We start from the raw sequence: 17,691 nt of genomic DNA, 5'->3' as shown, positions 1-17,691 counted from the left end.
TCACCCAAGATGGCGGCTTCTGGAGCAGCCAAGTGTCCCGGACTAGAAAGCAATAGATTTCTTGCTTCTGCCACAAATTCCCCCAGCTTTGAGCCTTCCAACCGTCTAAGTATTCCTTTATATGTGGTTCAGAGTTCTGGGACCATCCTCTGAGCCTGCTTGGACGGGTATTCTGTGTTGTTGTTGGCGGAGCTCTCTGCTATACATCCACCCGATCCGCCATCTTGTTTGTTCCTCCTCCATTTCATTTTTGACAACTTCCAATTTAACCAGATTCATTCTTCGTCCCTTCCATGTTCCGATTTTGAATGGATGTTTACAGCTATTTCTCTTCATTTTGAGTTGTGCCCCATCAGCAAATGAAGGTCCCATGGGCTTTACTCCATTCGCATCATCATGGTCAACTGTACTTTGAGGAGGCAGCTCTTCCCCAGTCTCATTTTGAGTGCCTTCCAACCTGAGGGGCTCATTTTCCAGCACTGTATCTGACAGTGTTTCTCTGCTATTCATAAGGTTTTCAGTGAGTAAATATTCGGAAGTAGTTTGTCACTCCTTCTTTGTCTTCTTCTGGAAGCTTATCTGAAACCTGTCCACCATGGGTGACTCTGCTGGTACTTAAAATACCGGTGGCATAGCTTTCAGAATCACAGCAACTCACAAGCCACCACAGTATGACAAACTGACATATGAATGGTGATGCCACATAGTATGTCCCGATAAATATTTGTTGAATGAAAAAATAAATAATTGATGATACAATTTATCCATCTACTCACCCACTTATTCACCCACTTATCCATCATCCATCTATCCATGTGCTCACCTATTCATCCATTTGCCCATCCATCCATCTATCCATCCATCCATCCATCCATCCATCCATCCATCCATCCAAGCTTTTATGAAGTGGTGGCTTTATGCCAGGCACTGAACCAGGTGTTGAAGAAGATGAAAAAGCTATGGTTCCATTCTCATGATTGCATAAACTATGGCAGTGATTGTACAATTGGTCCCTTGCTAAACACGCAGACTCCCAGATTAGTGGGCCACATTCTGAGAGACAGTGGAACACATAGGAAACACATACAAACACATCACTTATTACAGTGAAGGCTGGAAAGTGCTAATGGAAATAAAGAGGCTGTGATGGGGGTCCCTGGGGAGGTCCTGAAGGGTCTTGGATTTTGATGATCAGCCAGTCAAATAGTGTGGAGTAGGGACATCAGGGCACGCTTTGTTGTTGTTTCTGATGAGTGGCTGGTGGGTTTGAACCGCCGATCTTGTGGTTTGCAGTCCAGTGCTTATCCTACAGTGCCACACCAAGAGTCCTTAAGTACTAGTTGTTGTGAATGTTGTGGAGTTGGTTGTGACTCACAGCGACCCTGCATAGGGTTTCCGATGAGCTGAACCAGTTCAAACTGACCTTGCAGTCCAGTGCCACACACTGTTTGAGAAATCTCAACCCTTTGGATGGCTGGGTTTATCAACAGATAAGTGCAAATTCCAGCTTAGGCCCAAATAAAGATACAAACTCCCTGGCCAATCTCAGCTCTTTTGATGGTTCCATAATGAATCATCCTGTTGTTGTTAGTGCTGTTGAGTCGGTTCCGACCCATAGCGACCCTGTACAGGGTTTCCGAGGGTGTAAATCTTTACGGGAGTAGAAAGCCTCATCTTTCTCCTGTGGAGCGGCTGGTAGTTTCGAACCACTGACCTTACGGTTCACAATTCGTAACCACTATGCTACTAGAGCTCCATCCTAGATTTATAAATTTTAACTTAGAAATGAAGGCCTTATGGACCAAAGTCTGTCATTGTCATGAAAGCTGCTTCCAAAAGGTTTTGGTCTACTTATCATCCCCAAAAGGAATTGAGGCTCAGGATTCTTCAGGTTCATAAAGTCTTGCAGCTAAAGGACCTGCATGTTTAGAGGGGTTATTTGTGGACTCCTTGGGAAATCAACTACAGTGTAGGGTTCTAAGCAGTAGACTTATAAATAAACTTTTAGAAGCCGGCACTTTTGGAGACTTTTGAAAGGTTGTATCTGGAGAACGATTTGGAGCCATTAAAAAGAATAATAGAAACAACTATCATGATATACCATGTTTACCAAGCCCTTTCACAATAATTTGTGTATTTGAGTTTCAAAACAACAGTGGGTGGTATCATCCCCAGTTTACAGATAGGAACACTGAGACTTGGGAAAGAGTGGATGCTGTATGCAAAGTTGTATAATTTTTATGTGGTCTGAGTATAAATCTTTTTTATTTTCTATGATTATCAGGTCTGTCTTATATGACCTTAAAAATCCATGAACTGGCTTCATTTATTGCTCTCTAATGGTATTTCTCCCATTGCATTTATTTTCTTAAAGTATGAAAATCAAGCTTTCATGTTTGGAAAATGGGGCACTTCTGGATTAGTGGGTCGTCACAAATTTTCTGATGTCACAGGAAAAATAAAGCTTAAGAGGGAATTCTTCTTGCCTCCAAAAGGCTGGGAATGGGAAGGAGACTGGATAATTGATCCAGAAAGAAGGTAAGCTTTCCATTTTGTAAGATAAAAGGAGCAATGAAATTTTACTCTAGAAGTTGCTAAATGGTTTACAATATTTAAACAACACTCACTGAGCAGGAATAAGTCCTTAGAAATTCACAGGAAATTGAGAGTGTCCTGTAATGAGACAAACATACATACAAAAACCACCTTGTAGCTGACATTTATTGAGAACTTATTATGTGCGAATGTACCAGACAGTGTGCTGAGCACCTGCACTGTCTTATTTAATCTTGACAAAAGCCCTATAAGAAATATGGCAAGAATTGTGAGGGTCTGAAATTTTGTTCTACTTGCAAGTTAACCAAGTAGCCTGCCATTTTTTCATGTATGATAGAGGAAGACATTAGACTCTGAGGTCAGAGACAAAAGACTTTACCTCCCACAACAATTTGTCCCAGTTCCTTGAACCCCACTTCCCACAGGGTGATGAGAAGACAATCAACTGACATCTGCACATGCAGAGGGTTTCAGTACAGGAGAGGAACCTTAAGCTTAAGGAATCCAAAATTTTCACAATGGGCAGTAGCATGCTGGCCCTTTGCTCTGGAGACACTCTGTCTTCCAAAGATGTGTCTTATAAAACATGCTTGAAAAGATACTCAATAAAAGGCAGTCCGTGTCTCTGTTGCAGGATGTACAGAAATGCCAGAGAATCGTGGAGAATTATCTCCTAACAGGTCATTGTATTCTCTCTATACAAGAGGGAACTGAGACCTACAGAGATTAAGTAGCTTCTTCAATGGCATGCAATCTATATGGTATGCTATTGCAGTAAGTGCCATCAAGTCAGTTTTTATTCATAGTGACCCTGTATAGGATTTCCAAGGAGAAGTCAGTGGGTTTGAACGGCTGATCTTGTGGTTAGCAGTCCAGTGCTTGTCCTACCATACCAGGATTCTAAATGGTATTGTTGTTGTTAAGTGCTGTCAAGTCAGTTCTGACCCATAGCAACCCTGTATAGGGTTTCTAAGAAGTGGCGGGTGGGTTTGAACCATCAACCTTGTGGTTCAAACTGGCCTTGTGGTCCAGCGCATTAACTCGCAGCACCACATCAGGACTCCCTGTAAATGCTAAAGCTGGGACTAAAGCCCAAGTCTGGGTTGGGTTCCCAATCCATCACTTTTAAAGTGTTATGCTGGAATGCCTGCAATAAAGAGTAGAGGGTATACTTTAACTGGGTGAGTTGTATAATATGCATTGTATTTTAATAAAGTTATTTAAACCTTTTAAAGAATTAAACAGCAAACATGTTTCCTCTGGAGTCTGGGGGAAATCGAAGCCTAGTGCTGTAAGTGTTTCTAAGTTCTGATGTGGCACTGGACTGCAAGGCCAATTTGAGCCACAAGGTCAGCGGTTCAAACCCACCAGTCGCTCCTCAGAAACCCTGTACAGGGTTGCTATGAGTCAGAACTGATTCAAGGGCACTTAACAATAACAAGTGTTGCAAACAACGTTAGAATCAAAGAACTCCTTCTTTTCTCCAACTCAGCATACTAGAGTTTGAAGAAAATAAGTATATTTCTTCATGTCACAAACTAAAGTGTGGTCCTTTGTCAATGTTTGTTTCCTGTAACCACATAGGCACTAGACAGGGAGAGAAGTGAGGGTGCTGAGTTTGTTGAAACATAACAGTTGGCGCATAATTTCTTTTAAGCCAGAAGGACTTACATTAGATGAGTCAGGGGATGGATGAGAAGGGATTTGAATTGGACAGAGAAAGAAAGTGAGGGCAGGGGCAGGGTAGGGGGGAACAGTGATTGGAAAAGCAGAAATTAAAGAATGTCAGGGCTGGATGGGCACTAAAGGTGGCATCCACCACTTCTATTATCCTGGTTTGGAGCTCAGAGCAGTGAGGGACGAGTCCAATTTATGCAAATGGTTGGAAATATTTGTTTTCTGACTCTTTCCCCGTGCTTGATTCTAGGGGAGGAGACAGTAGGGAAAAGATGCGGAGATAGTAAAGGAAGAAAGAACCTACCTGAGTGGCTACCTGGAAGAAGACTTAAGTCAAAGTTGAAATCTCTGTATTTTTCTCTATGCGTTGTCAAAATAGTTACAAAAGCAAGAGGAAATTGGCATGGCAGAGTGTCAGTATGGATTTCTCAAGGACTCAAATGGAATTGGAGTCCTAAATGACCTGGTTTGGCTGTCTACCTAGAAACTATCCAGAAAATATAAACTCCTCCTTTCAGGTTGTGTTATGTAGACAAAGCAAGTCCTGAGTAAAAATTTCCACATTCGGCATCATGAGACTGTCTCCCATCCATTTTTTAAAAAAGGGGCACTAAGGGGGACAATTCCCTGTTCTTTTGAACTGTTAGCCAGGATTTTTACTGAGGAATAATGGATCAGCTCTGAACTGAAACAGAAATATGGAACATAATCCCTATGGTCCACATAAGAAGCTGCCCACAGCACTATTTTCTCAGTCCCCACCCTAATTACTGAGAAGGAGCCACCTTGCTAATTTGAAGAGTTCTCTATAATTTAGGTCTCATTGTTCCAGCAGACCTTTTCTTCAAAGGAATGTCAAAATCTATTAGTACAAAGAGAAGTTTGGAGTTGAGAACCAAAAAGGGGTAAAGTGAGGAGGGAACTGTACCACTCCCAGGGTGTAGATGTTTCCCAGCCATTGAAAATAGCTGGGGTTGTCAGTTACCATTTCTCCTTGGTAACTTGAGCTCTTGCCCGCAGCTTGCTGACCGAGGCGGATGCTGGTCACACAGAGTTCACGGATGAAGTGTACCAGAATGAGAGTCGCTACCCAGGAGGAGAATGGAAGCCGGCCGAGGACACCTACACTGATGCGGTGAGTGGTCTGCTCTCGAGAAAATAGGTACATGTTGTCACCAGGAGACAAGGACCTGCCAGTAGTTCACCAGCCAAGAGCTTGGCTATACCTTCCTGGTGTGGCACTGCAGAATAATGAGCTGGACTGCAAGGTCAGTTTGGACCACAAGATCAGATGTTCAAACCCACCAACCACTCCTTGGAAACCCTATACAGGGTCGCTATGTGTCAGAACCAATTTGATGGCACTTACCAAAAACAACAACATATTCTAATAGTCTCATGTTTATACCTTAAACCACACAAGTGCAACTATAATTATATCCTATAGAAAATAAATTGGACTTATTGAGTTATTGTTGTTAAGTGCCATCAAGTCGGTTCCAATGCATAGTGAACATGTATAGGGTTTCCAAGCAGCAGCTGGTGGATTTGAACTGCCGACCTTGTGGTTAGGAGTCCAGTGCTGATACTACAGCACCATATAAAGACTTACTTAATTAGATGCTAGTAAATGGTAACATTTTAGAAGTCATATTAGAAGCAATACATATTTCTTATTTAAGTAGTTTTAAAATTTGTAACAAATTAAATGCTCATATTTTATATATATTTATATATAAACTCAGTTAGCTTGGCATAATTTATGAGAAGGCTGTTGGCCTAAGCACTCACCATCCCAATTTATCACGGTGTCAATCCATGGAGAAGGTGTATCCTTGTGTGGCTGTTTTTATATAGATCTTCAGTGGACATCTGTCTTCTCTGTGTGTGTGTGACTTTGATGAGAGACCACTCAGAAGGTTGAGGACCCACGCTACTCTGGTTTGGCTTCTTTAACACAACAAAAGAAACCCTCTGTCCCCAACACGGTCTCAGTCACAGGTACACAGGCGTTAGACTTCAGCATCTTCTAAACCCACCAAATCCACTGCCATCAAGTCTGGTCCAACGTAGTGTTGTTAAGTGCCGTCGAGTCGGTTCCGACCCATAGCGACCCTGTGCAGGGTTTCCGAGGGTGTAAATCTTTACGGGAGTAGAAAGCCTCATCTTTCTCCCACGGAGCAGCTGGTAGTTTCAAACTGCTGACCTTAAGGGTCCAACGCATAGCAACCCTGTATCTTGTTAAATGTCATCAAGTTGGTTCTGACTCATGGCGATCCTGTCTAGGGTTTCCCAGGAGAGGATGGTAGGTTTGAACCACCGACTTTGTGTTTAGCAGTCCAGTGCTTATCCTTTGTTGATGTTGTTGGTAAGTGCTGTCGAGACGGTTCTGACTCATAACAACCTTGTATAGGGTTTCCAAGGAGCAGCTGCTGGGTTTGAAACGCTGACCTGGTGGTTCGAAGTCCAGTGCTGATCCTACAGCACCACATCAGGAGTCTAGTGCTTATCCTACAACACTACAACCCTATATGTTGCTGTTGTTGTTGTTGTTATGTGCCGTCGAGTCGGGTCCGACCCATAGCGACCCTGTATAGGGTTTCCGAGGAGTAGCTGGTGAGCTTGAACCGCTTATAGGGTTTCTGAGGAGCAGCTGGTGGTTTGAACTGCTAACCTTGTGACTCGCAGTCCAGTGCTGATCCTACAGTGGCATACCAGGAGTCCACAACCCTATATTGTTGTTAAGTGCCGTTGAGTCAGTTCTGACTCATAGTGACCCTTGGTAGGGTTTCTGAGTAGTGACTGGTGAGCTTGAATCGTCAATCTTACAATTTCAACTGACTTTGCGGGCATTAACCCACAGCGCCACATCAGATCTCCACAACCCTATATGTTGCTGTTATGTGCCATGGAGTTGGTTCCGACTCACAGTGACCCTGTACAGGGTTTCTGAGACTGTAAATCTTTACTGGAGCAGAATACCTAATCTTTCTCCCGCGGAACAGCTGGTCGTTTCGAACTGCTGACCGTGAGATTAGCAGCCCGATTTGTAACCACTACGCTACCAGAGCTCCTTATATAGGGCAGAGTCAAACTATTCCTTAGAGTTTCCAAGACTGTCAATCTTTTATGGGACCAGGCAGCCTCATCATTTTTCCTTGGAGTGACTGGTGAGTTTGAACTGCTGACCTTGTGGTTTGCAGCCCAATGTTTAGGCTACTGTGCCACTAGGGGTCCTTCAACATCTTTCGATGGAACACAGTCCAATTTATTTCCTTTACTGTGAACTTTTTGATCAAGTCCTTGACACCTCATAGTTTTCACATAGGGTTTATTTCACGTAAACTCGGCTTGATCTGGTATGATTAACACCGTGAACCTCCAGTAGCATTCTCCAGTACTTAAAAACATGTGGTGTTCAAGTTTCATCCATTTTTTGATGGTTCTTTCCCAAGTAACCTCTCATAAACATAATCGAACTATTTCATAGTATTAACTTGAAGCATATAAAATTACTGGTATTTGACCATTTTGACCTACAAAAACAGCAATTTCATTTGGTTCAACAAATATGACTCCCTAATAGTAGAAGTATATTGTTGTTGTTGTTGTTAAGTGCCGGCGAGTTGTTTCCGACCCATAGTGACCCTGTATAGGGTTTCCGAGGGTGTAAATCCTTATGGGAGTAGAAAGCCTCATCTTTCTCCCGCGGAGCGGCTGGTAGTTTCGAACCGCTGACCTTAAGGTTCGCAGCCTGATTCGTAACCACTACGCTACCAGAGCTCCTATAAGGTAATGTAAAAACGAATTTTTATATAGCAAGTATGTGTAACTAAAGGTTAGGGATTTCTGTGAGTAAAACTGACCTCTAAGATGATAGCTGAGTAAACATTCAGATACCATTATTGTTGTTTTTGTTAAGTGCCGTCGAGCCAATTCTGACCCATAGTGACCCTGTATAGGGTTTCCGAGGAGCAGCTGGGGAGCTTGAACCACCAACCTTGCAGTTCAAACGACTTTGCAGTCTGATGCATTAACCCACAGTACCACATCAGGCACTACAGTTAAGTGTAAAGAACATACCTCACCTTTAAATTTTCTTCTCCTTTTTCTTAAAGAATGGCGATAAAGCAGCGTCACCCAGCGAGTTGACTTGCCCCCCGGGTTGGGAATGGGAAGATGATGCATGGGTGTATGACATCAATCGAGCCGTGGACGAAAAAGGTAACATCTGTTGTTTGAGTAGAGGTTCTGCAGCAAGACCTTGGTTAGCCAAGGTTTCCTTGAGCCTGAGGGGTCTTACCCCTGTTGGTCTACGTCAGTCAAGTCTTATGGCGCTACCTGTGACTACTCAGATGGACACTCTGAGGGACTTGTGCTTGGACAGGTGACTGAGAGAGGAAGCTATTGAGAGTGGAAAATATGGAGGCCAAGTGAGGGAGCACTGGGGTGAGATGGTTAAGTGGTCAGCTGCTAACTGAAAAGTCAACAAAGGTCAATATTTGGAACCCACAAGTGGTCTGTTCTTATAACGGGTATCCATTGCCATTCAGTCAATTCTGACTCATAGAGACCCATTGCTGTTGTCAAGTACCATCAAGTCAGCTCCAGCTCAGAGTGATCCTAAATGACCTTGCAATTTGCAGTCCAGTGCTTATCCTCCAGCACCCAATCTAGAGGACAGAGGAAGACTGCCCCAGGGTCTTTCCAAATATTTCTCCTACTGAGCAGCTGGTGAGTTTGATCTGGCAGCCTTTTGGTTAACAGCCAAGCATTTGACCACCACACCATCAGGGCTCCTTCCATAAAGATTACAGCCTAGAAAACTGTATGGGATGGCTTGACTTTGTTGTCCAGGGGCTCTATGAGCTTACAACACCAGTAGGCAGTCAGGTGGCTGTTCTGGGTGCAAGGGATCCAGGATGAGAACCTAGAAAAGCTGGTGTTTGGATGTTCTCCATTCCAACCACACTCTGACAGTGTGTCACAGTAGGACCAGCATTGGACTTTGAACCACAAGGTTGACAATTCAAATCCACCAGCTGCTTCTGGGAAATGCAATACAGGGTCGTTATGAGTCAGAACTAACTCGATGGCACTTAACAACAACAATCACACCCTGTACCTTTCCTAGAAACACTATACTCCAGTGCCCTTCTCTCAGAAAGGAATGCAAAATGCCTTAAAAACCATCTTATTTAGCAATCATGCAGATTATTGAACGGTTTCTGTTTGTGGCATTTACCTTTTTTTATGAGCAGCAATTTAAAGTTAAGTGAATAGCAACATTTGGAATTGTTTGTTGCTAGGTACCAGCAAATTGATTTTCAACTCCTAGTGACTGCATATGACAGAATGGAACTGCCCCACAGATCTGTCTAGGATGTCATCGTTCTGGGAGAAGATCTCCAGGTCTTTCTCTGGAGGAGTACATTCAAACTGCCAGCCTTTCAGTTAGCAACCGAGCACGTAGGCATTGCTTTATTCATGGAGTCACTCAATTTTCATGAATAAAATAAAAGTGGAGGAGAACCCCATGGCCATAAAGGAAGATTTTTTTTAGGAGGGAGCCAAGTAAGGGTTTTGTCTGAATTACAAGTCAGAATGAAAACAGTCACAGCATTCAGTCATGACTGTGGACAACGTGTGGGGGCCGAGAGAATGACTGAATGTAAGTTGATTTTTCCGATCTGGCAAATGTATCTCATTTTGATAACGATTCACAAACTGTGTTCCAGGCTGGGAGTATGGAATTACCATTCCTCCTGATAATAAACCCAAATCCTGGGTTGCAGCAGAGAAAATGTATCACACTCATAGACGGCGGAGGCTGATCCGAAAACGCAAGAAAGATTTAACACAAAATGCTTCGAGTACTGCAAGGGTAAGAGGAGCAGTGGGAAGGAACTGGGCTAAGCGGCTTTGTCCTCCAGACTATACACTTAGGTAGGCTACTTAGACAGAAATCATTTGTAAATCCAGGACCTAATCTTTGGCTCAAAGGTTCTCTAAACAAGTTCTCCTCAGCAGCAGCAACTGCATCACCTGGAAATTTGTTAGAAATGCCTCACCCCAAACCTACTGATTTGGAAACTCTGGCGGGGGTGGGGTGGGGGTGTGTGGCACCCAGCCATCTGAGTGTCACCAAGTTCCCCAGGTAATTCTGATGTTGAGACTCAGTGTTGAGAGCTTCTGTAAGGGTAATAGTAGAAACAGATGCTATTTTGTCAGCATAATATAGTATTGGCAGCTAGAGTTGGAATTACCTAGTTGCCCAGTAAGCATGGGCTTATTTGGGCCTACTTACAAATCTTTAGTGAACAATTTCACATTTTCTCACCAAACCAAAGATTCTGCTTCTAGGCCTAGCTGGCATTTCTCTGTCTCCCAGCCCCACAACACCTTCCTACAGAATCAAAGCCTCTTTTCAAGGTACAACCCCTGACAAGGACAGAGTAGTCAAATTAGTAAGGAAGTACAACAAGCAAGCTCATGCTTACCTTGCTTACTGGGTCATCTATCCGTAATAGTAATAGTTCAGGACTCAGAATAACATACGTAAGGATTCAAATCCTGCCTTCACTTACTTTCTCATCTGCAAAATGGATATAATGTCATGCATCTAATCAGAGTATCTAAGGTTTAAATGGAATAAATTAAGTGAAACAATGACACTCTTAACAATAATAGGCTGCATGTTTTGAGTGCCGTCTCAAATAATGCCAAGTACTGAATATGCATCATTTAAAACGGGGAATGATGATCAATGACCACAGTCTTTCATATGGATTGCATCTCAATATAAAGAAAACAAAAATCCTCACCACTGGACCAATAAACAACATCCTTATCAATGGAGAAAAGATTGAAGCTGTCAAAGAGTCATTTTGCTTAGATTAACCGTCAACACTCACGGAAACAGCAGTCAAGAAATCAAATGTATTGCATTAGGCAAATCTGCTGCACAAGACCTTTTTAAAGTGTTGAAGAGCAAAGATGTCAGCTTGAGGACTAAGGTGTGCCTGACCCAAGCCATGGTATTTTCAATCACCTCATGTGCATGTGAAAGTTGGATAGTGAGTAAGGAAGACCATAGAAGCATTGATGCATTTGAAATATGGTGTTGGAGGAGAATATTGAAAGTACTATGGATTGCCAAATGAACAAATAAATCTGTGCTGGAAGAAATACAGACACAGTGCTCCTTGGAAGCCAGGATGGCCAGACTTCTCCTCTCAAACTTCAGACATAGTGTTAGGAGAGACCAGTCACTAGAGAAGGATATCATGTTTGGTAAAGTGGAAGGTCAGAGAAAATGAGGAAGACCCCCAGCAATATGGATTGGCACAGTGGCAGCATCAATGGGCTCAAATGTAGCAGTGATTGTGAGGTTGGCCCAGGACTGGGTAGTGTTTTGTTCTGTTGTGCATAGGGTCGCTATGAGTTAGTACCAACTCAATGGCACCTAACAACAACAACAACAGCAAAATGGGGAATCGGGATAAAATGCAAGGATAATGCTCATAGGGGTTAAATAAACTTGTTCTAGGCCAGATATCTATTAAGTAACAGAGCCAGTATTTGAACCCAGGCTAGGTTAATTTCAAGACAGGAACTTTTCCCACTCCTTATAGTTCCTGGCTCATGTGGGTGCTATGCTGTTATTGTCGAGTGCCACCAAATTGGTTCCAACCCATGTGGCCCTATACAGGGTTTCTGAGGAGCGACTGGTGGCTTTGAACGACCTAACGGTTAACAGCCCAGTGTTATCTTACAGCACCACTCCAGGAGTGGATGCTGTGCCGCTTTTTATTTTTATTAGACCGTGAGCTTCTTAGGAGCAAAGATGGAGCCATAGTCATCTTTGTATACTCATTGCTAGCACAGGGACTTGCTCCCAATAAGTAATGTCACAGAATGAAAGAGCTGATGAACATATTTGTCTTTGTTATTGAATTATCCTTAACCTGATGGGGTAAGAAGTGTCTAGAAATACTTGACTCCTTCTACTTGAGAACATCAAGTGAGGTGAGAACACTGAGCCACCAGTCAAATCTGGGGCTGGGCCCAGTTCTACCAACAAGTATTTTTGAGACTTTGGTCATGGTTCCTAACCTGTCTCATTCTTGACTCCATGAAATCATTCAATGCCACTACTGGAGTCCTGATGTGGTGCAATAGAATAAGCACTGGACCAAAAGATTGGTTTGAACCGCAAGATTTACAGTTCCAACTCACTAGCCACTCCCTGGAAACCCTATACAGGGTCTGTATGAGTCAGAAATGACTTGGCGGCACTTAACAATTAACAGCATTAACACTACTAATGTGCAAAGATGTGGAGTTCGAAAACCAAAAGGGAGGAACATGCTCAGCATTTCTCAAGCTAAAAGAACTGAAGAAAAAAATTCAAGCCTCGAAAAAAAATTCAAGTCGAAAACATCAAAAGAAGATGGAAGGAATACATAGAATCACTGTACCAAAAAGGAATGGACGATGCTCACAACCATTTCAAGAGGTAGCGTATGATCAACAACCAATGGAAGGAAGAAGTTCAAGGTGCACTGAAGACACTAGCAAAGAACAAGGCTCCGGGAATTGATGGAATACAAATTGAAATCTTTCAACAAACTGAGGCAGTGCTGGAGGCACTCTTTCATCTATGTCAAGGAATTGGAAGATAGCTACCTGGCCAACTGATTGGAAGAGACCCATATGTGGTGTCCATTCCAAAGCAAGGTGACCCAATGGAATGCAGATATTATCAGATAGTATCATTAATATCACATGCAAATAAAATTTTTCTAAAGATAATTAAAACTTTACTGCAATAGTACATTGACATGCATCTGCCAGAGGTTCAAGCCAGGTTCAGACGAGGATGTGGAATGAGGGATATCACTGCAGATGTCAGATGAATCTTGGCTGAAAGCAAAAAATACCAGAAAGATGTTTACCTGTGCTTTATTAGCTATGCAGATGCTTTCGGCTAGGTGGATCATGACAAGCTATGGACAACGTTGCGGAGAATGGGTATTGGAGGACAATTCATTGTGCTCGTGAGGAACCTATACATAGAGCAAGAGGCAGTGGTTCAAACAGAACAAGGGATCACTGAATGGTTTAAAGTCAGAATAGGTGTGTGCCAGGGTTGTATTCTTTCATCATACTAACTCAATCTGTATGCTGAGCACATAATCCAAGAAGCTGGATTATTTGATGAAGAACATGGCATTTGGATTGTAGGAGGACTTATTAACAATCTGTGATAATACAGATGATACAACATTGCTCGCTAAAAGCCAAGATGACTTAAAATATGTATTGAAGAAGATCATAGACCTTCAGTATGGGTTGCACCTCAATGTAAAGAAAACAAAAATCCTCACCACTGAAACAATAAATAACATCATGATAAATGGAGAAAAGGTTAAAGTTGTCAAAGACTTCATTTTGCTTGGCTCCATTATCAACACTCATGCAAGCAGCAGTCAGGAAATCAAACGACTTAGGCAAACCTGCTGCATAAGACTTCTTTAAAGTGTTCAAGAGCAAATATACCAGTTTAAGGACTAAGGTGTACCTGATGCCAAGTCATAGTATTTTCAATAGCCTCATATGCATGTGAACGTTGGACAATGAATAAAGAAGACCAAAGAAGAATTGGTGAATTTGAGTTATGGTATTGGAGAAGAATATTAAACGTGCCATGGGCTTCCAGAAGAACAAACAAATCTGTGGAAGAAGTTCAGGCAAAATGCTCCTTAGAAGCCAGGATGGGGAGATTTCATCTCTCATACTTTGAACATAATATCAGGAGGGACCAGTCTCTGAAAAAGTATGTCATGCTTGCTAAAGTGAAGAGTCAGAGACAAAGAGGAAGACCCCCCAACGAGATGGATTGGCACAGTGGCAGCAGCAGTGGGCTTAAGTGTAACAGTGGTTGTTAGGTTGGTGCAGGACTGGGTAGTGTTTTGTTCTGCTGTGTATTGGGTCACTATGAGTTGGAACTAACTCAATGGCATCTGACAAAAACAGCATATAATACTACTCTTTGGGCAGTTACAAGATTGTATTTAACCTGGATTCAAAGTGGAAATACCACCCCACTACAATAATGATGGTAACCTAGTTGGATCTCCTATTTCTGAGATCATAGAGTTTCTTCAGTATAATTTTCCATTTGCTGAATCGAGTCACACTTACCAAATATTTAAATAAAATGTCCATCACTAAACTGTCAGCTCCATGAAGGCAAAGACACTATGTGTCTTTTTCATCACTTCACTCTCAGTCCTGGTCACATAGTGGGATAGCATATTTGTTGAATGTAATGAATAAGACATTGAAAATTGAGTTCATTTACATATAAGACTAACGTTAAAGCAGAAAAACCATATGTTGTTGTTTAGCTGTCAAGCTGATTCCAACTCATAGCAACCCTGTGTCAAAAAGTAGAACTGCCCACCATAGAATTAGTGGTTACGAGTGGGCTGCCAACCTCAAGGTCAGCAGTTCAAAACTACCAGCGGTTCCCCGGGAGAAAGATGAGGCTTTCTGGTCCTGTAAAGATTTACAGCCTCAGAAACCCTGTGCAGGGTCACTATGAGTCAGAACCGACTCCACAGTACTTAACAACAACAACAACAATCATTACAGAAGCAGACTGCCAGGTATTTCTCTCATGGAGCTACTAGGTGGATTCAAACCACCAACTTTTCAGTTAGCAGACAAGTATTTAAACATTGTACCACGAGGAATCCTTGAAAAATGCTACACTCTAGTTATTACAAACATTTTTGTTAAATAATATACAAAGAAAAATATTATAGCAAAATATGCAAAAACATGGAGTTAGAAAACCAAAAGGGAAGAACACAATGAGCATTTCTCAAGCTGAAAGAACTGAAGAAAACAATTTAAGCCTCAAACTGCAACATTGAGGGGTTTGGGCAAAATATTGGACAATGCAGGAAACATCAAAATAAGATGGACAGAATACATAGAGTCACTGTACCAAAAAGAATTGGTCAACAGATCGTATGAAGGAAGAAGTCCAAGCTGCATTGAAGGTATAGACAACAGCAAGACTAACAGGAATTGCTGGAATACAAATAAGACCGTTGGAGTGCTGGAAGGATTTCACTCTGCTACCGGTGTCTCCTTCTGTTGGTTTAGGGTTGCTATGAGTTAGAGCCGACTCGATGGCACCCAACAACAACAGCAACAATATACTCTTATTTATCTTGTAATTGTTGTTGTTGTTGTTGTTAGGGGCCATCGAGCCGGTACCGACTCATAGTGACCTTATGCACAGCAGAAGGCATCTATTAGGTTAGGTAAAAGATTTTAACTTATGGTGGGAGGATAGTTTTTTTGTCTATATATGAAATAAAGAGATGACAATGTTTGTCAAATTATATCACAAGAGCACTGTTCTTTTGAGTTTATGAACTGATAAAGCAATTTGAGAAAGAATCCATTTGCCTCATCCCACCTGAAGTCTGACTTAGGTGCTTCTCTCGGACCATGTTACCACCGTGGCACACAACTATTGCACTGTAATTGCCTACAGGTCTCTCTGTATTCCCCACAGTCAATTGGCTTTGTCAGAGCAGAGTCTTGCCTTTACAGTTCTTTGTAATATCCCTGGCTCCTAGCACAGTGTCAGGCATGGAGTAGATTTTCAACATAAATAGTTGTTGATTGACCAAATGATCTGCTTTAGCAATATAAGAAATACTATTATCACTGAAAGGTTAACCCCTTCTTTTTCAGGCCATGGAAGAATTTGAAGACCGGGAGGGCTGGGAATATGCTTCTTTAATTGGCTGGAAATTTCACTGGAAACAACGGAGTTCAGATACCTTTCGCCGCAGACGTTGGAGGAGAAAAATGGCTCCTTCAGAAACACATGGGTCAGCTGCCATCTTTAGACTTGAAGGTGCCCTTGTAAGTAATAAGTATTCAAAGCCCAAATTATGATGGTGTAGTAAAAAATATACGAGATTTAATGCTATCCACTCTACAGAGTTCCCTATAATGCCAATACTGCACAACTCCAAATAAGTTGGGCAAAGCTACACATTTTAGGTGCTCAATAATTCTTCTAAAATTCACAAGCCATGAGCATGTGGAAAATTCTCAGCTCTTTTGCAAAAGCACGTTTTTAATATTGTTTCACACAGCATTTTCCAAATATATCTGTTCCAGAACTCTTGTTTTCAGGTAAGATCCAGTATGAGTTCCTTGGCTCATTCCTTTGAAACCATAGCTGTTCAACAAACCAAGAAAATTACATAAACAAATATGAGGGTACACAGAAGGATAGTTTGAAAAATTAGAGGGCAGTGTATACAGAAACAGGAAAGAGGAAGGAATAAACAAGAAGATGGTGGTGGTAGATCTCAAACAATATGGTGGTCAAGAACCAATTTCAGTCTATGTTTGTATATCTAGACGCTAATCCCTTTGTGTTCTTTTCCCACTTCTCTTTCTCTTCCTCTTCCCCATCCTTTTAATCATCCTATTTATCCTTTACATTTTTCCTTTTCTTTTTCTTTCTGCAACAGGATTTGTAAACATGGACCTGAGGTAGAAGACCTGGCTTTGACTTCCTCCTTTGTCACTTTCAAGCTGTGTGGTCTTAGGGAAGTCACTATTGTCCTGGACTTTATTCAGCTTTTCAAATGGGGTGATTGGATGAAAAATGCTATTTTATAAACCGCCATTCCATTTATTTACGATTCTTGCCTCTTTGTTTGTGCTTGGGTACTGCTAACTGATCTTTTCTCTTCCCATAGGGCACAGACACTACCGAGGATGGAGATGAAAAGAGCACAGAGAAACAGAAGCACAGCGCCACCACTGTGTTCGGAGCTAACACGCCCATTGTTTCCTGTAATTTTGACAGTGAGTTTTACAGCACTTATTTGTGAGTTTCACTTCTAGAATTTATTTCAAGAAAACTCAGGTATGGTAAGAATCTCTTCATCTGAACGTGGCTTTTGTTTAATCATTGGTGAAAAGGATTTTGTAAAATAGTTTTTAAATTCCTGTTTGGCATGGAGGGTGGTCATAGCATTGATTCTAGTATAGTCTGTCAAATATGTACTTATTATATTCCATTAAACCCCTAGATCTATTATTTTAATTAGGAAAAAAGGCTCAAAAAGTTCAATAAAGGCTGGATGCAATGATAACCATTAGCAATTTTAGAATGAAGCAAACCTCTGAATAGTAATAGTAAACATCTGTATAAAGTGTGTGTCGGACACTGTACATATAATATGTTTGACCCTCACAACAACCCTATAAAATGGATGCTATTATCCCCAGAGTCTTGGTGGGCAATGGGTGAAGTGTTGGACTACTAATTCCAAGGTTGGCAGTTCTAACCCACCAGTCACTCCATAGGAGAAAGATGAGGCTGTCTGCTCTATAAAGATTAACAGTCTT

The 17,691-nt window shown here is 41.8% G+C and overlaps 1 protein-coding gene across 2 annotated transcripts in view; it reads left to right on the top strand.

Annotated features, from left to right (window-relative positions):
- The window catches only part of MYOF (myoferlin), a 188,516-nt gene that overhangs the window by 113,220 nt on the left and 57,605 nt on the right, over positions 1-17,691 (top strand). For both annotated transcript variants that reach the window (XM_006831148.1, XM_006831147.1), the window contains 6 exons: positions 2,375-2,538; positions 5,254-5,368; positions 8,352-8,457; positions 9,972-10,117; positions 16,012-16,185; positions 17,037-17,145. In XM_006831148.1, coding sequence (XP_006831211.1) covers positions 2,375-2,538; positions 5,254-5,368; positions 8,352-8,457; positions 9,972-10,117; positions 16,012-16,185; positions 17,037-17,145 — 814 coding nt within the window. The remainder of the gene's footprint in view (positions 1-2,374; positions 2,539-5,253; positions 5,369-8,351; positions 8,458-9,971; positions 10,118-16,011; positions 16,186-17,036; positions 17,146-17,691) is intronic.

Source organism: Chrysochloris asiatica, unplaced genomic scaffold, assembly GCF_000296735.1.
Source record: "Chrysochloris asiatica unplaced genomic scaffold, ChrAsi1.0 scaffold00003, whole genome shotgun sequence".
In the NCBI taxonomy this organism is placed as follows: domain Eukaryota; kingdom Metazoa; phylum Chordata; class Mammalia; order Afrosoricida; family Chrysochloridae; genus Chrysochloris; species Chrysochloris asiatica.
The sequence above is the reverse complement of the archived record's forward strand: the minus strand, read 5'-3'. Positions and strand labels throughout refer to the sequence as shown.